The sequence below is a fragment of the Microcaecilia unicolor genome, chromosome 1 (genome assembly GCF_901765095.1).
Source record: "Microcaecilia unicolor chromosome 1, aMicUni1.1, whole genome shotgun sequence".
NCBI classification, from domain to species: Eukaryota; Metazoa; Chordata; class Amphibia; order Gymnophiona; family Siphonopidae; genus Microcaecilia; species Microcaecilia unicolor.
The window spans coordinates 681457588-681480928 of NC_044031.1; the positions used below are offsets into that span (position 1 = coordinate 681457588).

Sequence of the window (23341 nt, forward strand, 5' to 3'; positions counted from 1 at the left end):
CGGAGAAAGCGAATGCTACATACCTGTAGAAGGTATTCTCCGAGGACAGCAGGCTGATTGTTCTCACAAACCCGCCCGCCTCCCCTTTTGGAGTTGTGTCTTCCCTTCTCTTTGTCTTGCTACATATGAGACTGGCCGGCACGAGCCAGTTCGGGCGGGAAGACTGCCGCGCATGCGCGGTGCGCATCGGCGCGTGAGGACTAGCAAAGGACTTTTCTAGAAAGTGTTCCGATTGGAGGGGCTGCCGTGGACATCACCCCATCAGTGAGAACAATCAGCCTACTGTCCTCGGAGAATACCTTCTACAGGTATGTAGCATTCGCTTTATTATAAAGTATACAGGTTGGGCTGTACTACTGTTCTGTCCTGACAGACAGTAGTACAGCCCAACCTGTATACTTTCCCTTCACACATGGAATTTCTGTCCACAAGGATTCCAAACTATCTGTTTCATGAAGAATATTTATTTTGTTTGACTGAATTCCCTCTTTAACATATAGCGCAACTTTTCTTTTTTTCCAGCATTACCTCTGATGGCCTAATTTATTTCCTCATTTTCTATTTATAATTAAAAGTAAGAAGAAAACATTAGAATATGGGATTGAATGTAGCATATTTGACTGTCATCTATTTTGTTATCTTTATTGAAGAAATAGGCCATCGGTATCCAACACCTCCACAGAGCCCAGAGCTTCATGGGCACAGCGGAAAAGAGAAAGAGAACAAGGAACCATCTCCAAAAGTGAAGCGAAAACGAAGTGTAAAGATCAGTAATGTGACACTTGAGCCCACCCAGTGGCAAAATGATTCCTTGCAAATTATAACTAGTGCCAGTGACTTGAAATGTATGGATGAGTTTCTTCTTAAGAAGGTATGTGCATCTTGGGTCTTCTCAATGAAGCAATCTTAGAAAAAAATGGTTGAAAAAAGGATAGGCACAGCAAACAGGAAATACCTCTACATAGACAGTACAATCAAACAAAAGTCAGAGCATCAAATAAAGTGTCTTTTAAGCACCATCTTCTGTGTTGGTCTGTTGGCCAGCCTCTACTTTTGTTTGATTGAAAAAAGGATAAAAATAAAAATATTCAAAGCTGGAACATATCCTAGTTTAAATGGCTAACCTGTGGGATACTGTGTTCTGAAATCATTCTTAGAATGAACATTGATGATTTTTATTTAAGTTAAGTTAATATATAGATTTATAACCCACTAGATCCCACAAGGTTCTGAGCAGATATCAAAAATAAAAACCAAAGGGTTAATAGAAAAGATAAAACAATCCTCAAAATATAGCATATGCCAGTATTCAAGAAGTACAGAAGAATGCATCATATTCCGATATGCAAAATAAAGTAAAAATTAAAAGTAATACAAAAAAATAATTGAGGTATTAAGATCAATACACAGCAATATATCATAGGCTAATATACAAAATAAAAGAATAAAACAAAAAACAATGCTAAATAATACATCATATACACACAAATAAACCTAATCTAAATTATTTGTCAAAAGGATCTTTCAAACAAAATAATTTTTTAGTTGCTTATGAAATGCCATATGTGTGAAGCATTTCCTCTAAATTCAAGAGGGAGAGTGTTCTACTCTTGAGATTCCAATTAAGAAAATTAAGTTGCATGCAGTTACTTAGGTTTCTAACACCAAAGGAAAAATTAAAGCATAAAAATCAACAGAAAAAAGTCTCTTGTTACATTTTAAATAGAAACCTGGAAAACAATGACAGATAAAGGCCCTGTAACCTGTCCAGTCTGCCCATCTATACTATCTGCTTATCCCTTCCTCTCCCTTAGAGATCCTGCGTGTTTGTTCCATGCTTTCTTGAAGTCAGATACAGTCTTCATCTCTATCACACCCTCTCCGTAAAGGCGTATTTCCTTAGATTATTCCTGAGTCTATCCACTTTCATCTTCTTCATATGCCCTCTCATTCCAGAGTTTCCTTTCAGAGAAAGAGACTTGCCTCCTGTGCATTTATTCCATAGAGTTATTTAAATATCTATATGATATATCTCCACTCCCGCCTTTCTTCCAAAGTATACGTATTGAGATCTTTCGTCATAAAACATATGGAGGAGCATTTTCGAATGGGGAAGACCATCTCTAAGGGAGCCCAACTCTAAGGACGGTGCCGCGAAGGGGCGGAGCAACACGTATTATCGTTTTGGTAATACGGTCGGGGACGCCCAAATCTTGACATTTAGGTCGACCTTAGAGATGGTCGTCCTCGGTTTTCGGCGATAATGGAAACCAAAGACGTCTATCTCAAAAATACCCAAATCCAAGCCCTTTGGTCGTGGGAGGAGCCAGCATTTGTAGTGCACTTGTCCCCCTGACATGCCAGGACACCAACCAGGCACCCTAGGGCAGTGATGGCGAACCTTCCAGAGACCGAGTGCCCAAACAGCAACCCAAAATCTAATTATTTATCGCAAAGTGCCAACAGGGCAATTTAGCCTGAATAACAGAACTTTAAAAGCATTTGGCATGCTTTTGAATAATTAATGTGATTTTTGCTGTTGCATGCATGCTGATAACTCCCTTCCCCTCCATCCATTTGCATCTCCTTCCTGTCTTCCCTTCCCTCCCTTCCCCTCCATCCGTCCAACAATTGCCCTCCCCTCCATCCATCCATACCCAGCGATTCTCTTCTCTCCCCTGCCCCCCCTCCATCCATCCATACCCAGCGATTCTCTTCTCTCCCCTGCCCTCCCCTCCTGCTCCCACCCATGCCCTGCATGTAAATCTTTTTTATTACCTCCGTCAAAGCGGCCGCGTCTTTGAAAGCCCTGCCCGTTTCTAGCAGAAATGATGTCAGAAGGCGGGACTGACTCTGAGGGAACAAACTCACGAAGGGAAGGCTAGAGATGGGCAGAGCTTTCAAAGACGCGGCCGCTTCGACGGAGGTAATCAGCACCGGCGGGGAGGACATGCGAGAGGATGTTGGGTGGGCGGACCTAGAGGGAAAGTGGCTGGGCCTGGGCCCGTCCAGTCCCACCCGTTTCTACACCCCTGGCGACAGCATGCGTGCCAACAGAGAGGGCTCTCCGTGCCCTCTCTGGCACACGTGCCATAGGTTCGCCATCACTGCCCTAGGGGGCACTGCAGTGGACTTCAGAAATTGCTCCCAGGTGCATAGCTCCCTTACCTTGGGTTCTGAGCCTGCCCAAACACCCTCCCCCAGGTCCGCCTGCCTGAAGTACACTGCACCCAGTACAACTGCTCCAAGGACCTGTATACTGCTGCGATGGACCTGAGTATGGCATTTGAGGCTGGCATAGAGGCTGGCAAAAAAGTATTTTTAAACTTGTTTTTATGGGGGGAGGGATTAGTGACCACTGGGGGAGTAAGGGGAGGTCATCCCCCATTCCCTCCGGTGGTCATCTGGTCAGTTGGGGCACCTTTTTGAGGCTTGGTCGTGGAAAAAAATGGACCAAGTAAAGTCGGCCAAGTGCTCGTCAGGGACGCCCTTTTTTCTGTTATCAGCCGAAGACGACCATCTCCTAATCACGCCCCAGTCCCGCCTTCGCTACCCTGCCGACACGCCCCCATGAACTTTGTTCGTCCCCGTGACGGAAAGCAGTCGAGGGTGTCAAAAAATCGGCTTTCGATTATGCCGATTGCGAGAAGGACGCCCATCTCCCAATTTGTGTCGAAAGATGGGCGTCCTTCTCTTTCAAAAATAAGCGTGATTGTCTCCATATGTTTTATGACGAAGACCACTGACCATTTTAGTAGCTGTCTTCTAAATTGACTTCAACCTATGCATACCTTTTCGAAGGTGTGGTCTCAAGAATTGTACACAGTACTCTAAATGAGGATTCACCAGAGACTTATACAGAGGCACTATCACTTCCTTTTTCCTGCTGACCATTCTTTCCCTGTGCACCCAAACATCTTTCTGTCATTTGCCATCACTTTTTCTACCTATTTGGTCACCTTAAGATTATCAGATACGCACCCCCAAGTCCCATAATCATGCTTTTTTTAGTATTAAATCTTAGCTGCCAAATTCTAGACCATTGTTCAAGAATATAAGAATAGTCATACTGGGTCAGACCAATGGTCCATCTAGCCCAGTATCCTGCTTCTAACAGTAGCCAATCCAGGTCACAAGTACTTGGTAGAAACCCAGTTAGTAGCAACATTCCATGCTACCAGTCCTGGGGCAAGCAGTGGCTTCCTTCATGTCCATCTCAATAACAAATGAGCTAAATCTCTCCTGATGTTATCCACACTATCAGGAATGTTTATCCTGTTGCAGATTTTTTAATAATCTGCAAAGAGCAGACCTTCTGCAATATCACTTACAAAAATGTTAAAGTCAAGAACCAATAAATGGTATACCAATGATGATGGCCATGAAGGTTTTTTTTCACAGGACCAAAACCACAGCAAAACTTTGGTACAGGTGCCTCCATTAGATATAGCATGCCCTGGTGTCTATAATGCTTTTATTTGTGTGTATGAGAGAGCTTACGTCAATGTGGTTAATTATAGCCACAAATACAAACATATGTGTATCTAACACAAAGCTTGACAAATTCTGGGCACCAAATGCCATTGGGACTAGAAATTTTGCCATGGCTTATGGTACTTCCTTGTCCTGCTTCTGCCACCAATGCCAAAAAAAAGCCATTTCTTCCTGGCACCATATGTCCTTTAGTAAGTTTGACCAAAAACACAAAACAGGTAGAAACCTCTACATAATATAGTAACTTACATAGTTACTATATATATCTATCTATATCTATATATATATAGATATAGATAGATAGATAGATATACACTATATACTATATACATAGTCCAAAGCAAGAGTAGAAAATGCCATAAAACACTACCAGCCATCAGGTTGGTTGGTTGTGTTTTGTGGCATATTTAGTAAGTTTGAGCCATGCAGTGCACAAGACTAGCCCAGGAGTTTGTGCCCCTCGTGGTAAAGACTCTTCTAAAACTCAGAAGAGATTGGAGCTCAAACTATGATACTCATAATTATTGGGCAAGACAGACCTGCTTCCCAATCAAGTAGGAATTCTGCATCAGGGACCATTCTAATTGGGATCTTTCCCAACCCTAATCATGCAGAATTATGGAACACTGTTACGTACCAACATTAATTGTTTGGACTTCGCAGTGTCTATATTGATAGGGTATAACTCAGTTCACTAAATCTACCTAATGCCATCTCTGAAATCTTTATAGCTTCTTCAAGAAACTTCACTAGATTTGTGGTTTTTAGTAGAAGAGATTCATCATTTGGCATGATAGAAAGGCCCTCGACCCCTCCCTTTTCTGTCCCACACAGAAAGTGCTTTAGTATATCATACATTTTTCTTAGTCAGGTTGGAAACCAGTTCCACTAGGATTCATCTTTGTGTAGTTGACTCACATCACCACAATGTAGAAGGTAAACTCATTTCTCTGTAGCCTTTAATTGTTCATATCATGCAGGGCTTGCTTCTTTTGAAACTCTTATCAAGTCTCCTACAGTGTCTTGAAACCTCTATGTGGTTCTTATCTAGCAGATAGATGCCCTCTTTTAGCCACTAGACTGATGTGAGCTGATATGGAAGATCTTAACACCAGTAATTGGGAAGCAAAGCCAGTGCTGGGTAGACTTCTATGGTCTGTGCCCTGAAAATGGAAAGGACAAATCAAGATCAAATATACATGTGTAGTATCACATCATACCTTATACTATGGGTTTATCTTATTGGGCAGACTGGATGGGCTGTACAGGTCTTTATCTGCTGTCGTCTACTATGTTGCTATGTTATATTTGGTGGTTGTAACTACAGCACACAGAGGGGCCCAATTACTAAACTGTGCTATTAGCCACCTAACATGGGTTATGCCTCAATAACTTCGCCATGACACACAGCCAAATCATGTTTAACACATGTTAAAAGTAATGAGTTACTGTGATGCATTTCCTTTTGGGAGGAGGGTGGGACACAGCAGTGCTTGAACGCGGGTCTCTTCTGAAAGGACCTGGGCCAGCGCAGAGTACTTTTGGACTGGAGCAGAAAGAGGTAGAGTGACAGCAGCCGTGTGGGGAAGAGCAAATAGAGAAGACACTGCCCATAGGACCTGGGGCAGGAATGGTAGATGAGACACTGAACCCCAGGGGAGAGGAAGGGAAGGGTTGATCCTGAACCCAGGGTATGTGGGTTGGGAAAGGAAGGGGAAATGCTTGATCTGCGACTCGGCTCGCGCATAGGTTGTCTTCTTATGTTTAACTAGGGATGCCTACATGTGAAGACTAATATCCTGTTTATCCTCAGAGAAAATAAAGTTGTTTACTTGTTATCATGTTCTCCTCACAGAACCAAACCATCTCCCCCTGGGTGTTGGATTCTTCTAATTCAAAGCTTTATAAGGGACAGAGGTGGCCCCATGTGACAATGCAGGCGTAGAACGCTCCGCACATGTACACTCTAGAAAACTCAGAGTTTAGAGCTTTATTAATGTTTTCTCTAACCTGGTCTTTGTTGGATGATGTCACCTACTTGTGAAGACTAATACCCAGTTGTTCCTGGAGAACATCTGTTACATGTAAGCATTGTTATCCACTTCTCCTTCTGGAGCAGGATATCACAAAACCTAGAACACTTTTATAGGAAACTTTTGTTTGTGAAATTATGCTTTGTAGAGGAATTTAATTACTAACTGCATGGAGCAATATGTATATTTTACTGGTTTAATCTTCAACATGTTTGCATTTGACAGATGAATGATTTAGATAATGAGGACAGTAAAAAGGACACACTTGTGGATGTAGTGTTTAAGAAAGCTCTGAAAGAATTCCGGCAAAACATCTTCAGCCTGTATTCAACAGCTTTGGCTGTAAGTATAAGGGCCTCCATACTACAAAACTGTGAAGGAAAGAGGTGATACCAGTATAGTCTTTGTACTGAAAGAAGAGGGCAATGTGTGTAAAAAAAAAAAACCAAAGAAGGATGAAACAAAGTATGGTGCAACTTCTGTTTGTGCTTAATTCTGTATTGCAGAAATGTACTCTAATCAGGATAAATGTTATGATTGATTGAAGGCAATGCTTGTGCTGAAAAATATCTTATCAACTGGGTGATGTAAAACTGAAGTTTGCTTTCTATATCAGCAGATGAGATGATGAATATTATGGATGAAGTATTCAGGTGTAATGTGGCAAAAATCCTTCTAACATCTGATGGCTGTCATGTTCGTTAAATCCTGACTATTGTTGGTGGCTATTTGTTTCTGCCAAACTGCTGCTGAACCTCATAGTCATATTGCTGTTTCTAATGAAAACCAGTTGTCAACAATGGTGCATCTACATAAAGTGCCTATTCTATAAAGAAAAGTAGGAGCCTAATTTTGTTTATAGAATACTAGTATTTAACAGGGCAAATATGCCCCTATAATTTAGGTGTGAGACCTTAGGCCAGCTATAAAGCTGGTGTAAGTTCTCTTGCCTAAATGCTGAAAATACGTGCATAAAGTATATTGTATTCTGTAAGTTAGCACGTTAACTGTGAATCCAGCCCATGTATGCTCCGACTTTGCATATATGTACGCCTTCTTGTAAAATGCACACTAAAATATGCTCATATTTACAGAATACCACATAGGTGGAATTTTGGCATTTATAGACACTATCAGCCTTATTTTTGAAAGTGATGGGCGCCCATATTTCGACCCAAATCGGGAGATGGGCGCCCATCTCGCAAAGGCGCCCAAATCGGTATAATCGAAAGCCGATTTTGGGAGTCTTCAACTGCAATCTGTCGCGGAAACAGGCAAAGTGGACGGGGGCGTGTTGGAGGTGTGGTGAAGGCGGGACTGGGGCATGTTTATCGGCTGAGAAGAGATGGGCGCCTTCGACCGATAATCGAAAAAAGAAAGGCGTTTTTAGCGCGAATTTGGCTCTTTTTTTTAACCCTTTTTTTTTTCATGAACAAGTCCCAAAAAAGTGCCCTAAATGACCAGATGACCACCGGAAGGAATCGGGGATGACCACCCCTGACTCCCCCAGTGGTCACTAACCCTCTCCCACAAAAAAAAAGCAACTTTAAGAACTTTTTTCCAGCCTGTATGCCAGCCTCAAATGCCATACCCAGCTCCATCACAGCAGTATGCAGGTCCCTGGAGCAGTTGTTAGTGGGTGCAGTGGACTTCAGGCAGGTGGACCCAGGCCCATCCCCCCCTACCTGTTACACTTGTGGTGGTAAATGGGAGCCCTCCAAACCGCCCCCTAAACCCACTGTACCCACATGTAGGTGCCCCCCTTCAGCCATAAGGACTATGATAATGTGTAGAGTTGTGAGCAGTGGGTTTTGGGGGGGATTTGAGGGGCTCATCACCCAAGGGATGGGAGCTATGGACTTGGGAGGTATTTAACTTTTTTTTTTTAATTGTTACAAGTGCCCCCTAGGGTGCCCGGTTGGTGTCCTAGCATGTGAGGGGTACCAATGCACTACGAATCCTGGCCCCTCCCACGACCAAATGCCTTGGATGTGTTCGTTTTTGAGCTGGGCGCCTTCGGTTTCCATTATCGCTGAAAAACAAAACTGCCCAGCTCAAATCCGCACAGATCCGATGCATTTGCCTGGCACAAACCGTATTATCGAAAAAAAGACGGACACCCATTTTTTTTCGAAAATACAGTCTGTCTGGCCCTTCACGTACCCGTTCTCGGACATAGACGCCCATGGAGATGGGCGTTCGCGTTCGATTATGCCCCTCTATATGTACACATGCATGTGTATATGCCATTATTCTAATCATTTATGCATAATCGATGTATAAATGTTAGTGTTGACTCTCTAGAATTACCACCAGTATTTTTGTCACACTGATTTGATAAGTGATAAGGAGTGGAGTGGCCTAGTGGTTAGGGTGGTGGACTTTGGTCCTGAGGAACTGAGTTCGATTCCCACTTCAGGCACAGGCAGCTCCTTGTGACTCTGGGCAAGTCACTTAACCCTCCATTGCCCCATGTAAACCGCATTGAGCCTGCCATGAGTGGGAAAGCGCGGGGTACAAATGTAACAAAAAAAATAAATAAATAAATTAACATTTAACATTTGTTTTTCAAAAGCATTCTTTGTGTAGAACATGAAGGGATCAATATTCATCTGTCGGCAGTGAGCGTTTTGCTGAACACGACCAGCTTTATTCCAGGATATACAGTGCCGGGCCATGTTAGCCATACTCTTAACCTAATTTGGTTGGCCAAAAGGTGTACCATTAAACCTACAGGGTTTGATAGGGTGGAGTGAGAGTTCATGCAGCCAGTTTTAACTTCTTTTGGGTTTGGTCTTAATTTTAAAAAATGGATCTCTGGACCTTAGGTGTTCCTGCGGGGTAGCAAAAATGGCTTTCTACCTTAGTTCTGGCATACATTAGAGCCATAGTGGCATATTTAAATCCTGGCTCACTCAGTTGCCATCACTGCTGCTGCTGCTAATTTGGATGGCAGTCAAGCAGAAGCCACAGGGCCTCCTGTGTTGCATGAGTGATTAAATGTTCTGCCAATCCTTGTCTGTCCCTTAAAAACAGGAAGTGAGTTCAGAGGGAGCGGGACTGGAACCAGCAGAGCCTTTAGTCGCACATGCAGTCTGCAAGGCTTCGGCTTCTTGACTGCCATCCAAGTTAGTGGCACCAATGGTGGGTGATGGCAACCGAGTGATGCTGCTATTGCAGAGTGCCAGAGGAGACAGAGAGGGTAAAAGTGAGGTGCCAGTGCAGGATTGTGGCAGACTGGCCATGAGAAGAAAATAGAGATGCTGGATTGGGGGAGGGGGAAAGAAAAGGGATATGTATGTTTTGGAGTGGGATGGTAGACACTTGGCTGGGGGAATAGAGGGAAGGGAGTTGTTGAATCAGGATCAGGGAGGAGAGTTACTGGAACCAGGTGAGGGATGGGGTGGGCGAGAGAGAGGAAAATGGACAGGATGGGAGGGGATGGTACATACAGTAGGATAGGGTGGGGTGGGAGAGTAAAGGTACAGAGGACACCAATGTGGATACTGTAACCTTCAGGGAATAGGGTGCTAGGGGAAATTCTGGAAATGGAGGGGAGAGTAGGAAGACAAAACGGAGATGCTGGACTTGGAATGTGGAATAGAAGGATAAAAGGGAGATGACTAAGCATGGGAAGGGGAAATAGTGAGACAGAGGAAATACGCTGGAGAAGGGAGAGGGAGAGCAGGAGACAAGAGGAAGATGTTAGATGGAGAGGGAACAAAGGAGGTGCTGAACAGGAAAGAGGGAAGGGGGAGAGAGAGAGGATAGAAAGAAAGGGCATATGCTTGCTTGGAGGGAGAAGGGAAGATAGTGCACCATGGGGGGGGGGGGGATTGGGGTGGTAGAAGGGAGAGGCTGGATCAGGATGGAGGGAAGAGGGGAAGTACTGGAATAGGATGGAGAGATGCTGGCTTAGAGAAAGGGGGAAAGAGGAGAGGATCATCAGGGAAAAAGGGATATAGAAGGATGCTGGACATGGGGAGTTGTAGGGTGAAGCAAAATATTGGATATGGGGTAAGTAGGAAGACAGGAGAGATGCTGGACATGGGGGGGATGTAAGACGGCAAAGGGGATGCTGAACATTGGGTGGGGAAAGGGGGAATGCTGGGCATGGGAGGTATAGGGAGATGCTGATACAGGACACAAAGGAAGGCTAGATATGAAGGGGGAGTAGGATGATAGGGAAAGATGCTAGATAGGGGTGGGGAACAAAGATATTGGATTGAAAGGGGAGAGAGGATATGCTGAATGGAGGGGGCGAGAGAAAGAGAGTTGAGATACTGATCAGATGAGTTACATTAGAGAGGTGGTGCTGAAAGGGGGAATAAAGGGCAGAACAAAAACTGGGGAATGTGAAGGCTAGTATGAGGGAAATGGGAAGCTGTAAAAAAAAGGAAAATGAAGATTGAAGACGTGCACAGGGTGGGTTGGGGGTTCCTGACTTTCTGGATTACTATAGGACAGCACATCTTAGGGTGATCATGGATTGGTATGACTCCCATGGGTCCGGATAGAATGTACCATGTTACCTTTATATCAATGGACTAATCTGATTTGGGGCCCTAGGGACATCTTAACTCATTCTTTAAGAATCTCTCCATTTTTTGAAACACTTGATTTCCCTATGGGCTGAGGTTAGGAAAACACTTTTGAGCCGTAGTTTCTCCATTGAGAGTCCTTTTAATTTTGCACCTAAATGGGATGCTAGATTATTAGAAGTGTGGGGGAAGAAGGGCATACTACTCGTAGGGAACATATACTCTAAAGGTATAATTTTTTCTTTTTAGCAATTGAGTTCTGACTGTTCACTTCCAGCTACAGAGTTTTACATGTATTTTCAGGTTCACCATCTTGCAAGCACACCAATCTTTCAGGAATATATGAACAGTAAGCTGTCTCCCTTTGAGGAGGCTCAACTCAGAAAAAGCTGATACCAAACACTGTGATTTACTTCTCACATGGGAGCATACATCGCCTAAGTATATGATTAATTTGGGATGCTCAGTTTGGGAAAAGGAATAATATAATATTCATGAACATGCCAGGCTATGTCCATTCTTTGGCACTGAATATCCGGTTTATGTGGCGCTGGCTAACACATGAGCACTTAAGTTGATATTCAGAATTTAAGCAGCCATGGGTTGCTGCATAAAAGTAGGACTGTGTTTTATGTGGTCCCATTTATGCAGTTATCCTGGCCGGTTGAGTGGGGAATATCAGCACTTAATCAGCCAAGGACTCTGCCCCCAGAATGCCCCCAAAATAGCTGGCTTTCACTTAGATGCTAATCACTAATTTTCAGCAGCAATAACCAGTTAAGTGCAGCTGAAAATTAGCGGAGAGCTCCAAACAAGCGATTTCACCAGTCTGTGGCCATTTCTGGCCGGTTAAATTGTTTTGAATATAAACCAGGAAAAGATTACATTATTCCTATGTGATTAGATCACCAACCACTGAATTTGTCCTTTGTCAGCATGTGATTGGTGCACTGAATTTTGATTTATTTTCAGCCGAAGTTTCTGATATATCCTCATTTCCTGTCTCCTACCCCCCCCCCCCCCCAATTTTCTTTATCTCACAGATGGATGATGGGAAGTGCATTCGCTATAAAGACCTGCATGCGTTGTTTGAGCAGATCTTAGAAAAGACAATGAGGCTAGAACAGAGGGACTGGAGTGAATCCCCTGTCAAAGTCTGGGTCAATACCTTCAAAGTATTCTTGGATGAGTTCATGACAGAGTATAAACCTTTGGAATACACTTCTGGAAAGGTAAGTGCAGAATATTTACTGTGAATAGACTGTAGTTAATTTATTGTATCAAAATAACACTTTAATGTCAGAAGTACTTAAAGAATGAGTTAATATTTTCTATATATGCAATGGAACATTTGTCAAATGTAGTGAAGAGCAATATTAATGTGGAGGAGTAGCCTAATGGTTAGTATAGCAGGCTTTGACCCTGGCTACTTGGGTTCGATTCCCACTGTAGCTCCTTGTGACCTTGAGCAAGTCACTTAACCCTCCATTGCCCCAGGTACAAAAACTTAAATTCTGAGCCCTCTAGGGACAGAGAAAGTACCTGCATATAATATGTACAGTGCTGTGTATATCTAGTAGCGCTATAGAAATGATTAGTAGTAATATCATATATTCGCACGTCGACTTCAGAGTAATACTATTTAGGAATTTTAGTGGGGGGATGGTTATAAAGGTTTGTAGTGCACCTTAATTCCCTATAGGAGTGACTAACCTGTGGTATCTCAGTACCGCAGATTAGTCACTCCCACAGTATATGAATAATGCAGCATGTGATCAACTTTGCAAGCTGCAGTATTCATAGTTCCCGGGAGCATTGGGCACTAATCCATGGCCCGATGCTCCCGGGCTGCATCTTAGACAGCATGCATTAGTTAGCCCCTCCTTACCCCAACTTCCCCCACCATATCAAATCCCTCATTTTGATGTCCTCCCATATCAGATCTCCCTTTCCAGTGTCCCCCTTTATCAGATTCCCCCCTCCTAAAGGGCTCCCAAGCTGCCTGGGCCCTTGCCCTATTCTATTCTATTCCAGCTTTTCTATCCAGCTAATTTCCCTCAAGGAATCGTAGCAGGTTACAGTAAATGATCAGAACATAGGTAAACACAAAAGTCAAAGTATTTCTGAAATAAAAAAGTTTTCAAAATCTTCCTAAACAAATTATAATCTGAGATATCCCAAAGTTGGGTAGGGATGGACTTCCATAATTTAATAGCAAAATAGCTAAAAGAACAATCCAAATAATGTTTATAACAAATCTTATTTGCTGAAGGGAGAGCTAAGTTTAGAGAATGTTGTCTAGGAGTAGGTCGATTTAATGATATATACTGGACTAAATTAATGTGTTCTGATAGACTACAATCATAAAATATCTTATGGACCAAACAGACCGTCTTAAAGTCCACTCTTGCATCAATAGACCACCAATGAAGATCCCTAAGCAATGGAGTCGTATGCTCAAATTTCTTACAACCAAAAATTAATTTTGCTGCACAATTCTGCAACAACTGAAGCCTTTTTAAAAGAACCAGATTGATGCCAACATACAAATAACTACAATACTCCAGATGTGGCAAAACTATAGCCTGTACTAGCAGTCTAAACTGTGTTGAAAAAAAAGGAAGATCTTATAGCTCTAAGCTGTCTTAATTTAGCAAACACCCCTTTACACAAATTATCAACTTGATGTTTCATAGATAGTTGTGTACATAGACATCACATGAACAATACAGCCAGTAGGGCCCCCACCCCGGTGATTTCACAGGTAACTTTAAAACCATACAAGAACGTAAGACCTTTGAAGTCAGAATGATTGAATATTTTAACACCCAACATTTCCGATCTGACGAAGAAGGGCAACCTTCGAAAGCTAATCAAGAAATGTATTAAGTTATGTCCAATAAAAAAGGTATAATCTTATTTTCTTTTCCATGTTTTATTTTGTTTGATTTCTATTGATAACCTTAAGAGTGGACTAACACGGCTACCACACTCCTCTGTTTTTCCTAACAATTTGCTGTTTTTCCTAACACTGTACTGTACTGGCTGTTGCTATTAAAGCCCTTGAACCACTCCAAGATATTACCAGCCAATCCCAAATCACTCAACCTGTTTGGCAATAATGTATGATCAACGGTGTTGAAAGCACCTGAAACATCGAATTGCATCAACACAGAAGGAATATGTTAATAAGGCCTTAACTTTAGTAACTAATGTTACCAATAGAGATTCAGTACTGTGCATGAGTGAGTCCATATTGAGATTTATAGAGACACTGATATGAGTCTTAAGTACGACATGCAACAATCGATTCTATTAATTAGTGAGCCAAGGGATACTAGCAACAGGATGGAAGTAGACACTTCAGTCAAGTCTGCAACATTTGATTTTGGGATTAGAGTTAGAACTATTTTCCCAAGTTCCTCAGGGAAATTACCTTCCCTAAGTAACGCATTTATTAATAATGTTTATCCAATCAACTAATTGGGTTGGGATAGTCCTTAATAAATAGGAAGGGCAATGATCATAGAAACAAAACTTACTAACTAGCTTTATTAAAAGGGAATTTACCTAATCAGATGTAACTTTACCAAAATCAGAGCAAACTAAATCAGCTTTAACACCAAGCACCTGCTAATTAGTTATGTCACATGGTCCCAAATAACAGTCAGGGCCAGATTTTAATAAAGCGGAGCTTATATTTTCAATCTTATTTCTAAAATGAGTAGCCAGTTTTTCCATAGTTGGCTGTAACTACTCAGATGTTTGAGTCACTAATGAAGAGTTAGTCAAAGATCTGAAGATTTTAAATAAGACCTTACAATCTAATTGTCCAGTTCTTATAAATTTCTGGTAATAGTCCTTTTTAGTCTCAGTCACTGTAGAATTATAAGACCTAATCATGTTTCTCCATTCCAATTTCTATTCAGTATTTTTGGTTTTGTGCCAAGTGCTTTCTAAACATCTACATGATCTATTCAGATCTCTTAATATATTATTAATCCAAGGAGATGTTTTGCCTTTAAGATTTCCTTTCAGTATTTCTTTGGGAAATTGATCTAAAGCTTTATCTACAATGCAATCCCAGTTTCTTAACATCTGAGGTGAATCAGTAAAGGTGGAATCTAGATGTTTTGTTAGAAAGGACCAAAAGCTATTGGTGTCAGTTCTCTTTCTAGGATTAAGATTAGACTTTTCCTTAATAATATTAAAGTTTCTTCTATGATTACATAATAGGTATAGAGTAAAATTAGCCATATAATGGTCAGACCATGCAACTGCGGTCTAGTCTATTGGGGATGTTGACAAATCCTCAGTTAAACTACCGGAAGCTATTAGATCAAGATAGCCTTAGAATTTGGATCTTGTACTGTGGACAAAACTTTAGTTCCCCCCTCCCCCCATTTTTGTGATATTTTTCTTTTGTATCCCCATGATGTGGACTAGCTTATTATTTGTTTTCTTTGAAATATTTGCAATTTAAAATAAAAGATATATGGAAAAATTGAGCTGATTTTCAAAGGCATGATACTTGCTTATGTTGTGCCTGCATATTGGCTTGTTGCATGGCAAAAAGTACATAACTTGTCTTACGTATTTCAAAATGATGACATAAGGTACAAGCACCCCTACAACATGTGACAGTATGCAAATGCATAGGAGTGAGCCATCCCCAAATGTTTAGTGACACTTAACTGCATACTACTGCTGAATATTGATCGATCTACCAGCTAGAAACACATCCGAATCAACACGAACATATCTAAATCTGCACTACCCAAGCGGCAAAGGACTTAAATACAAATCAATTTACGCATCCAGTTTTTCCTACATAAGCATACAACTGTGGAACGCATTACCGAAAGCCTTGAAAACGACATACGACCACCTCAACTTTCAGAAAACAAAAAAAACTTACCTGTTTAAAAAGGTATACCCTACCGATCCAACTTAAATGCCCGATCTCTGCAACACAACAAAACTAAAGTACGTAATGGACATAACACAACTCTCCCGCTGTACAATTTCCTAATGTAACTGTGCCACACAAACTTTACCTACCACAACATCACTTTGTATTTGTTCACACCGATGTCGGCAAACGCCTCTCCGGTACTATGTAAGTCACATTGAGCCTACAAATAGGTGGGAAATTGTGGGATACAATTGTAACAAATAAATAACAAGTAAAATATCCACTCTGACCATCGTGGCACTGTGCAGTAAGTGCCAGGGAGGTCTGTGATCGGAGTCGAGGTCAGCCTGGCAGTTATGTGGGAACCGGCTATGTTCAGTGCCAGTGCCCACATTGCTAAGTGGTAAGACTAAAAGGCAGGCCTATATTTCTCATCTTAGCTATGCAGATGCCAGCACTGAATATCAGCCGTCATCTCATAACTTCCGGGTCGATAACTGACTGGATATTCAATGTTGGTGCCCAGACATGGCCCTGGCATTGAATAGCCAGGTTAGATTCAGCCCACAGTGGTCTCAGCTTAAAAACCACTGACCATTGCAGGCTGAGTATTGGGGGGGGGGGGGGGGGGGGGGGGGGGGGAGGGGAGGATAGTTTCCAAACATGCCTCTGAAACACTCCTTTGAAAGCATCTTTTCTATTTGGCCAAAATGTATGCTTCTATTTTCAGGAGGCTAAAATTCCCCTCACCCAGGAATGGCTGATTTAGATGGGTTGTGTTCATTTTTACCCGTTCTAAGCCTTGGAAATTTTACTCCATAGATCTAAGATGTAGACAGCCATACAATATGTAAAACATAATCTACAATGTGATAGATCTAAAATGTGGAAAACATGTTGCAAATAATTTAATATTGGTACAAGCTGATAACTGACTTTTGACTTCTTTTCCTGTTAGGTAACAAAAACGGAAAGGAAAAAGAGAAGAAAAAAAGAAACAGATGTTGTAAGTTGATATCTTGATTCTATATAGTTCTAACATATAATTCCACTGCTCAATATAAATTTATATCATAATGTGTAATGTAAAATTGGAGAGCATATATGGAAACCCACCAAACATTGTGGAAAGGTAGGCATGCCTTTCCTCACTCTTCCCTAACCCTCTGTACCTCAGCCACTACTTACTGTAACAAGTGTTTAGGCCCTCTCTCTGCCTCCTCCTGGGCCCTTGCCTACATCTGCTTTTAGTTCATTTCTCCTCTTTCCTCTCATTTCAAAGCTTAGCAGCCCTATCCTCTGTACAGCACAAGCCATATGAATAGAGTGAACTCTTTCTGCCCAGCAACTTCTACTCAGCTTTGCTCTGGGAGTAACAGTTTTCAGAGCTCCGTCTCCTGGACCACAAAATCATCCTAATAACGGACCTCCAGCTGGTTGTCAGTAGGCACCAAGTACATACTGTGCCAGTCCCCTACATACATGCTTTCTGCACTGGAGAATTGAGCAGCACTGGAGAATTGAGCAGCTCTAGAATGCTTTTTGCTTGGTACATGCACATGTCATTTGGTCCCTGAGAATCCACTATAACAAATAGAGAGTGTAGGGAACATGTAAACACAGTACAATAAGCAAAGGAAAATCGACTCCCTTGATAAAATAACAAGAAACAATAATCTAGCACTATTAACAGATAAAGAAAAAAGGAAGGAAAAAGTCTCAAACGAGCTCCAGGTTTCGTAAAACTTTCAGAGCTGAAACTTTCATCATAGGCACAGAAGACCTTCCTAAACAACCATCTGTATATTGCAAAAGTCTTGAGTGTCCACTATCCAGGCACAAAAAATAGCAATTGCACTTACCTTTCAAAACTCAGAACAAGTTGCAATCCATTGTTGAGCTGTCTTCATCTCCCGTGCTGTTAATAAGCCAGGTCCCACGCCGACAACAGATGGTGGTCAGTGTTTCACTACGCTGCTTCAGGGTTGTACTATCTGGGACTGCAAGGAAAGAGTACAAAGGCTGAAACTCTATGCCAAGATCTAGATGTGCTTCAAAAATACATTTACATACTTCCTAATAGCGCACTCTTGCTGCTTTTGCTTGGATCTCACAGTTACCCAAAAAATGGCTCCTCTCCTGATACAGTGACATCAAACGGCAGCAACCCCTTCATCCAATCAACTTTTAAGGCAAACAGACTCTAAATCTTCAAGCAAAAAAGAATATTTTTTGAAAAAATAACACTACTCTATCTGTGAATTTAAACCATGGGGTTCCAGGGATGCTCAAGGCCTCTGTACCGGCTGACTGTGATGCAGTCAGTGTCGGCTAGGAGAGTTATCTACCCCAGACTGGTGAACCTGGGATGCTGCTGAGTGAGGAACTCTGAGTGAGGAACTCAGCATCAGCCGTGAGAAGAAGGAAACTTCAGAAAATAAAGAGAGTTCAGGTGTGTGCTGGTGTGCCAAGGCCAGACTGGCAGTTCTCACCTGGGAGGTGAAGTGGGAGGCGCTGCTGAGTCCAGGCCATCTCTCGGACATCCTGTCCGGGCCAGGTCGTCGCTGAGAGCTGACCGCGGCTTCCCCCTGCCTCGGGGCCGCAGCACTGCCCAAGCCTCGGCGCCCACCCGCACCTCTGGCATCGCCGGCCAGGCAGCAACGCCCCCAACCTCAGCTGCACACCAAAAGGAGCGCCAGCCAGCAACCATCCGCACCTCTGACATTGCTGGCCAGGCAGTGACGCCCCCCGGCCTCCGCTGCACACCGAGATGAGCGCCAGCTGGCCAGCCACCCGAGGCTGCGAAGAGAGGAGGAAAGCAGGGAGCACCACGCACACAGCTGTGGAGCCGGGGGAGGGCAGGCGAGAGGAGCAACTTTCGGCAGCAACTTCGAGCCGCGACGTGGGGGACCTGAGTAGTTTGTGGCCAATCAGCGCTGTACCACACCGCACACGGTGACTTTCTGTGTAGTAATAGTGCTCTTATGTTCAGTCAACTGCATAATTTCCTACTAGTCTTTCCCACATATATTTTACCGCATGGACACAACTAACCATATACCACATAGTCTCTGAGAACCAGCATGTTGACAGTTGGTAGGCTTTGTGTTTACTTCCTTTCTGTATCTGTTTTTCAGATTTGCATGATGGGTTTTGTCTAAAATAGTATTTGTTGACAAATCAAGAGCAAGTTCCCCACAATGGCCTTAACACACAAGCTGCCTATTCACATAGAGAGAGAAACCTAAAACGATTTTTTTCTGAAGTTGAATACCTGCTTGAAGCAGCCAGTATTTTATACCATTAATCACTAGATTAAGTCTGTAGAAACACCATGAAATATAAGATGTGACAATCGTCATAACTTCTACCTGCTTTGGAGACATGGGGTGGGGGGAGGTTGGCATTTTCCCCTTTTGTTGACTTTCATCTTTAAAAACATGCAGATGACACTAAGAATACATGCCAAGGGCATGTCTCCTCCAAGAGACATTTTTGGTCCTGGTCATTGGACAATGGAATCACCACAGTAGCAGCATTTGTCCTCATTCCCTAAGCCTGAGCACACCACAGCTTATTGACTCAGGATGCGATGATCAGAATCCCCGTGCTGTCCCGAATTGCTCTGTAAAATTAGCACTGGAACAGCGCAGGGAAACAACGCACCAATAATCAAAACTAATAGAATGCTAATTTATGCACACTATTGGTTTTGATCATTGGGTACTTCTGCGGGAGGATTGTGCCTGGGCATGCACCCAAGGCACAATCCTCCCACAGAAGTTGTTTGACAGGTCCAGGCTGTCAAAAAAAAAAAAAAAGGCCAGACCTGTCAAACGTAACCTGACAGGGGAGCTGGAGGACCTCAAGACCCCTCTACTCCACCGCACACCCCCCATAACAAATAAAATACCTGGTGGTCCAGTGGGACCTTAGCTATAGTCCCCCAACCAACCCCAGGCCCGAACACACCCCCGGACACTGACAAAGAGGGCTGAAGGTCCAGTGTACCTCCAGCCCCCCTATCACCCCCCCATCACAAGGGGTTGGAAGTCGGTTAGACCTCCAGCTCTCCCCAATACAAAACAAATACCTAGTGGTGTAGCAGGACCCTAGCTTTAGCCCCCCCACCCCAGCCAACCCAAATCCCAACTTCCACCCCCCCCCCCCCACCGTTCCTTAAGGCAGGAGGAAGGAGTGGGGTGGGGTGTGGGGGCCTGGGGGGCCTTAGCCATTGGGAGAGTGGGGGGTCTGGGGGTTCACTGGACCACCAGGACCAATGGTGACAGCCTAGGCTGCCTGGCTTGGACGGGGGGGGGGGGGGGGCAGGGGAGGAAGAGGAGAGCCTTAACCCAAATGCCAGCTCCAAGCTGGTGTAAGGTTAAGGTGGTACTCCGCTCATGCAATCAGAGTGCAGTGATCTGATCATACAAACAGAATACCACAGAGCTTATTTAAATATCATTTAAATGAGCTCTGCAGTATTCCTTCGCGCTTGTTGTTTGCTGCGCAAGACCCCCCTGATCATTCTGCGCTGGTAAATGAAGGCGCTAGTTCCCTCGCTTTTACCTTTGATCATTGGAACCTCAATGCGTCAGCAGTTCAGTTTCTTTCTGTTAATGTAATCATCTTTGAACTAATTGGATGTCTTCTTACAAACCTAAAGCTTCTTTAAGTTTGTGTATATTTATGTAAATAATTGCATGTGGGAAATAACATGGTTTTAATGTAGTTGTAGAGACATATTTAAGTGCATTTCTGTCTCATTCCTTTACAGGGAAATTGTGTTTTACCCAAAAAGACTGTTCAGTAGTTAACAGGGGCTTGGTGCTTGAAGCCATAGGCACTATCCTTCTTCCTTAGAGATTTTTGATAAATTCATCACTATTACAGTGTCTCCCAAAAACAATCCTATTCAATTGCATGCCATCTTTCTGATCGCTCTGATGCACACACCCTCCTTCTCCACACCCTTCTGGCATTCTTGCACATTCACTCCTTGGTACCCTTACTACCTGTCTGGTATTTCTCTGCCTTCCCCTCTCCCTTACCTGTTTCCATGCATTATGTCAGTAGCTCTTTCACACCCCTTTCTCCAAGGACAAGCAGGCTGCTTGTTCTCACATGTGGGTCGACGTCCGCGTTGGCCCAGGAATCGGCATTTTGCAAGCAAAATATAAAAAAGTTTTGCCAGAGTCTTCTGGCGTTCGTCCAGCACGCACCGCGCATGCACGGACTGATTTCCCACCCATCACGTGAACGCGTTCCTCAGTTTTCTTTTTTCGGCGTTGAGGTGCAGTAGAGTTTTTCTGCGCTCCTTTCAGGCCCGGGAAAGAATCTTCAACTGTTTTTTGGCTTTTTGCCTTATTTTTTTCCTTTATTTTATTTTCAATTCTACAGTTAAAAAAAAAAAGGTTCCCGTAGTTTTCTTTACTTTTGTCCACCTTTTAAAGTTTCCATTGTTTTCGACGCGGCCGGGTTGTTCCTTTATTTTTGTGCCCTTTTTTCTTTTAACAGGCACAATCGCGTCTTTTGATTTTGCCGAAGCCGTTTTTCCTTCCATGTCATCAAAGACACCCAGCGGCTTCAAACGTTGTACTCAGTGCAACCGGACCATCTCAGGTACCGATCTGAAAAAGCTAGAAGAATGGTCTAAGGTTTGGCAATTAAAATTCAATGCGAAGAAATGCAAAGTGATGCACTTAGGGAGTAGAAATCCAAGAGAGGCGTATGTGTTAGGCGGTGAGAGTCTGCTAGGTACGGATGGGGAGAGGGATCTTGGGGTGATAGTATCTGAGGATCTGAAGGTGATGAAACAGTGTGACAAGGCGGTGGCCGTAGCTAGAAGGTTACTAGGCTGTATAGAGAGAGGTGTGACCAGCAGAAGAAAAGAGGTGTTGATGCCCCTGTACAAGTCGTTGGTGAGGCCCCACCTGGAGTATTGTGTTCAGTTTTGGAGGCCGTATCTTGCTAAGGATGTAAAAAGAATTGAAGCGGTGCAAAGAAAAGCTACGAGGATGGTATGGGATTTGCGTTACAAGACGTATGAGGAGAGACTTGCGGACCTGAACATGTATACCCTGGAGGAAAGGAGGAACAGGGGTGATATGATACAGACGTTCAAATATTTGAAAGGTATTAATCCGCAAACGAACCTTTTCCGGAGATGGGAAGGCGGTAGAACGAGAGGGCATGAAATGAGATTGAAGGGGGGCAGACTCAAGAAGAATGTCAGGAAGTATTTTTTCACGGAGAGGGTGGTGGATGCTTGGAATGCCCTCCCGCGGGAGGTGGTGGAGATGAAAACGGTAACGGAATTCAAACATGCGTGGGATAAACATAAAGGAATCCTGTGCAGAAGGAAGGGATCCTCAGGAGCTTAGCCTAGAATGGGTGGCAGAGCTGGTGGTTGGGAGGTAGGGCTAGTGCTGTGCAGACATATACGGTCTGTGCTGGGGCTGGTGGTTGGGGAGGCGGGACTAGTGCTGGGCAGGCTTATACGGTCTGTGCCGGGGCTGGTGGTTGGGCGGCGGGGATAGTGCTGGGCAGATTTATATGGTCTGTGCCAGAGCCGGTGGTGGGAGGCAGGGATAGTGCTGGGCAGACTTATACGGTCTGTGCCAGAGCTGGTGGTTGGGAGGCGGGGATAGGGCTGGCCAGACTTATACGGTCTGTGCACTGAAGAGGACAGTACAAATAAAAAAGTAGCACATATGAATTTATCTTCTTGGGCAGACTGGATGGACCGTGCAGGTCTTTTTCTGCCGTCATCTACTATGTTACTATGATACCCACGCCTGGTGTATCCAGTGCCTTGGGCTCGACCATAGCCCAGCCGCTTGTAGTCTGTGTCTTTGTATGAAGAAACAGACCCAAGCGTCTCGAGAAGCCCAACGCAAAAAGCTTTTTGGGACTCGGTCCAGTCCTTCGACATTGACATCGGTACCGGGTCGGCGGCGTCAACATCGACTTTCAGGAAAGCATCGATGTGGGGAGCAGAGGTAATGGCTGCTGAAAGACCTCTTCGCGCTGGGAGCAGTGAGGCGTCGAGTGGGTCTCCACCTGCCTCGAGGCCTCCTGCTATGCAAGTCCCCCGGGACCAACCTTCATCGGCCCCCGGCCCCTAGGAGGCCTCATTGGTACTGAGGAGTCTCGATGACGTGCGTCGAGCAGAGGCAAAGAAGCACAGTCATCATTCTCCTTCGACACACGGTGCCGGGAGCTCCGGGGCGTCGAGAGATTCTGCACCCGAGAAGCGTCGAAGCCGAGAGGATCGCTCCCCCTCTATTCAGAAAGTGCCAATGCGTGGGGCTTCTGGCAGCCCGGTACCTGCTCCCAAGCTCGACAGATTCTGCCAC

The 23341-nt window shown here is 43.8% G+C and overlaps 1 protein-coding gene across 1 annotated transcript in view; it reads left to right on the plus strand.

Annotated features, from left to right (window-relative positions):
* The window catches only part of MYO9A (myosin IXA), a 980547-nt gene that overhangs the window by 858462 nt on the left and 98744 nt on the right, over window positions 1-23341 (plus strand). Inside the window, 4 exon segments of the mRNA XM_030187859.1 lie at window positions 651-871; window positions 6753-6869; window positions 12112-12300; window positions 16942-16989. Coding sequence (XP_030043719.1) covers window positions 651-871; window positions 6753-6869; window positions 12112-12300; window positions 16942-16989 — 575 coding nt within the window.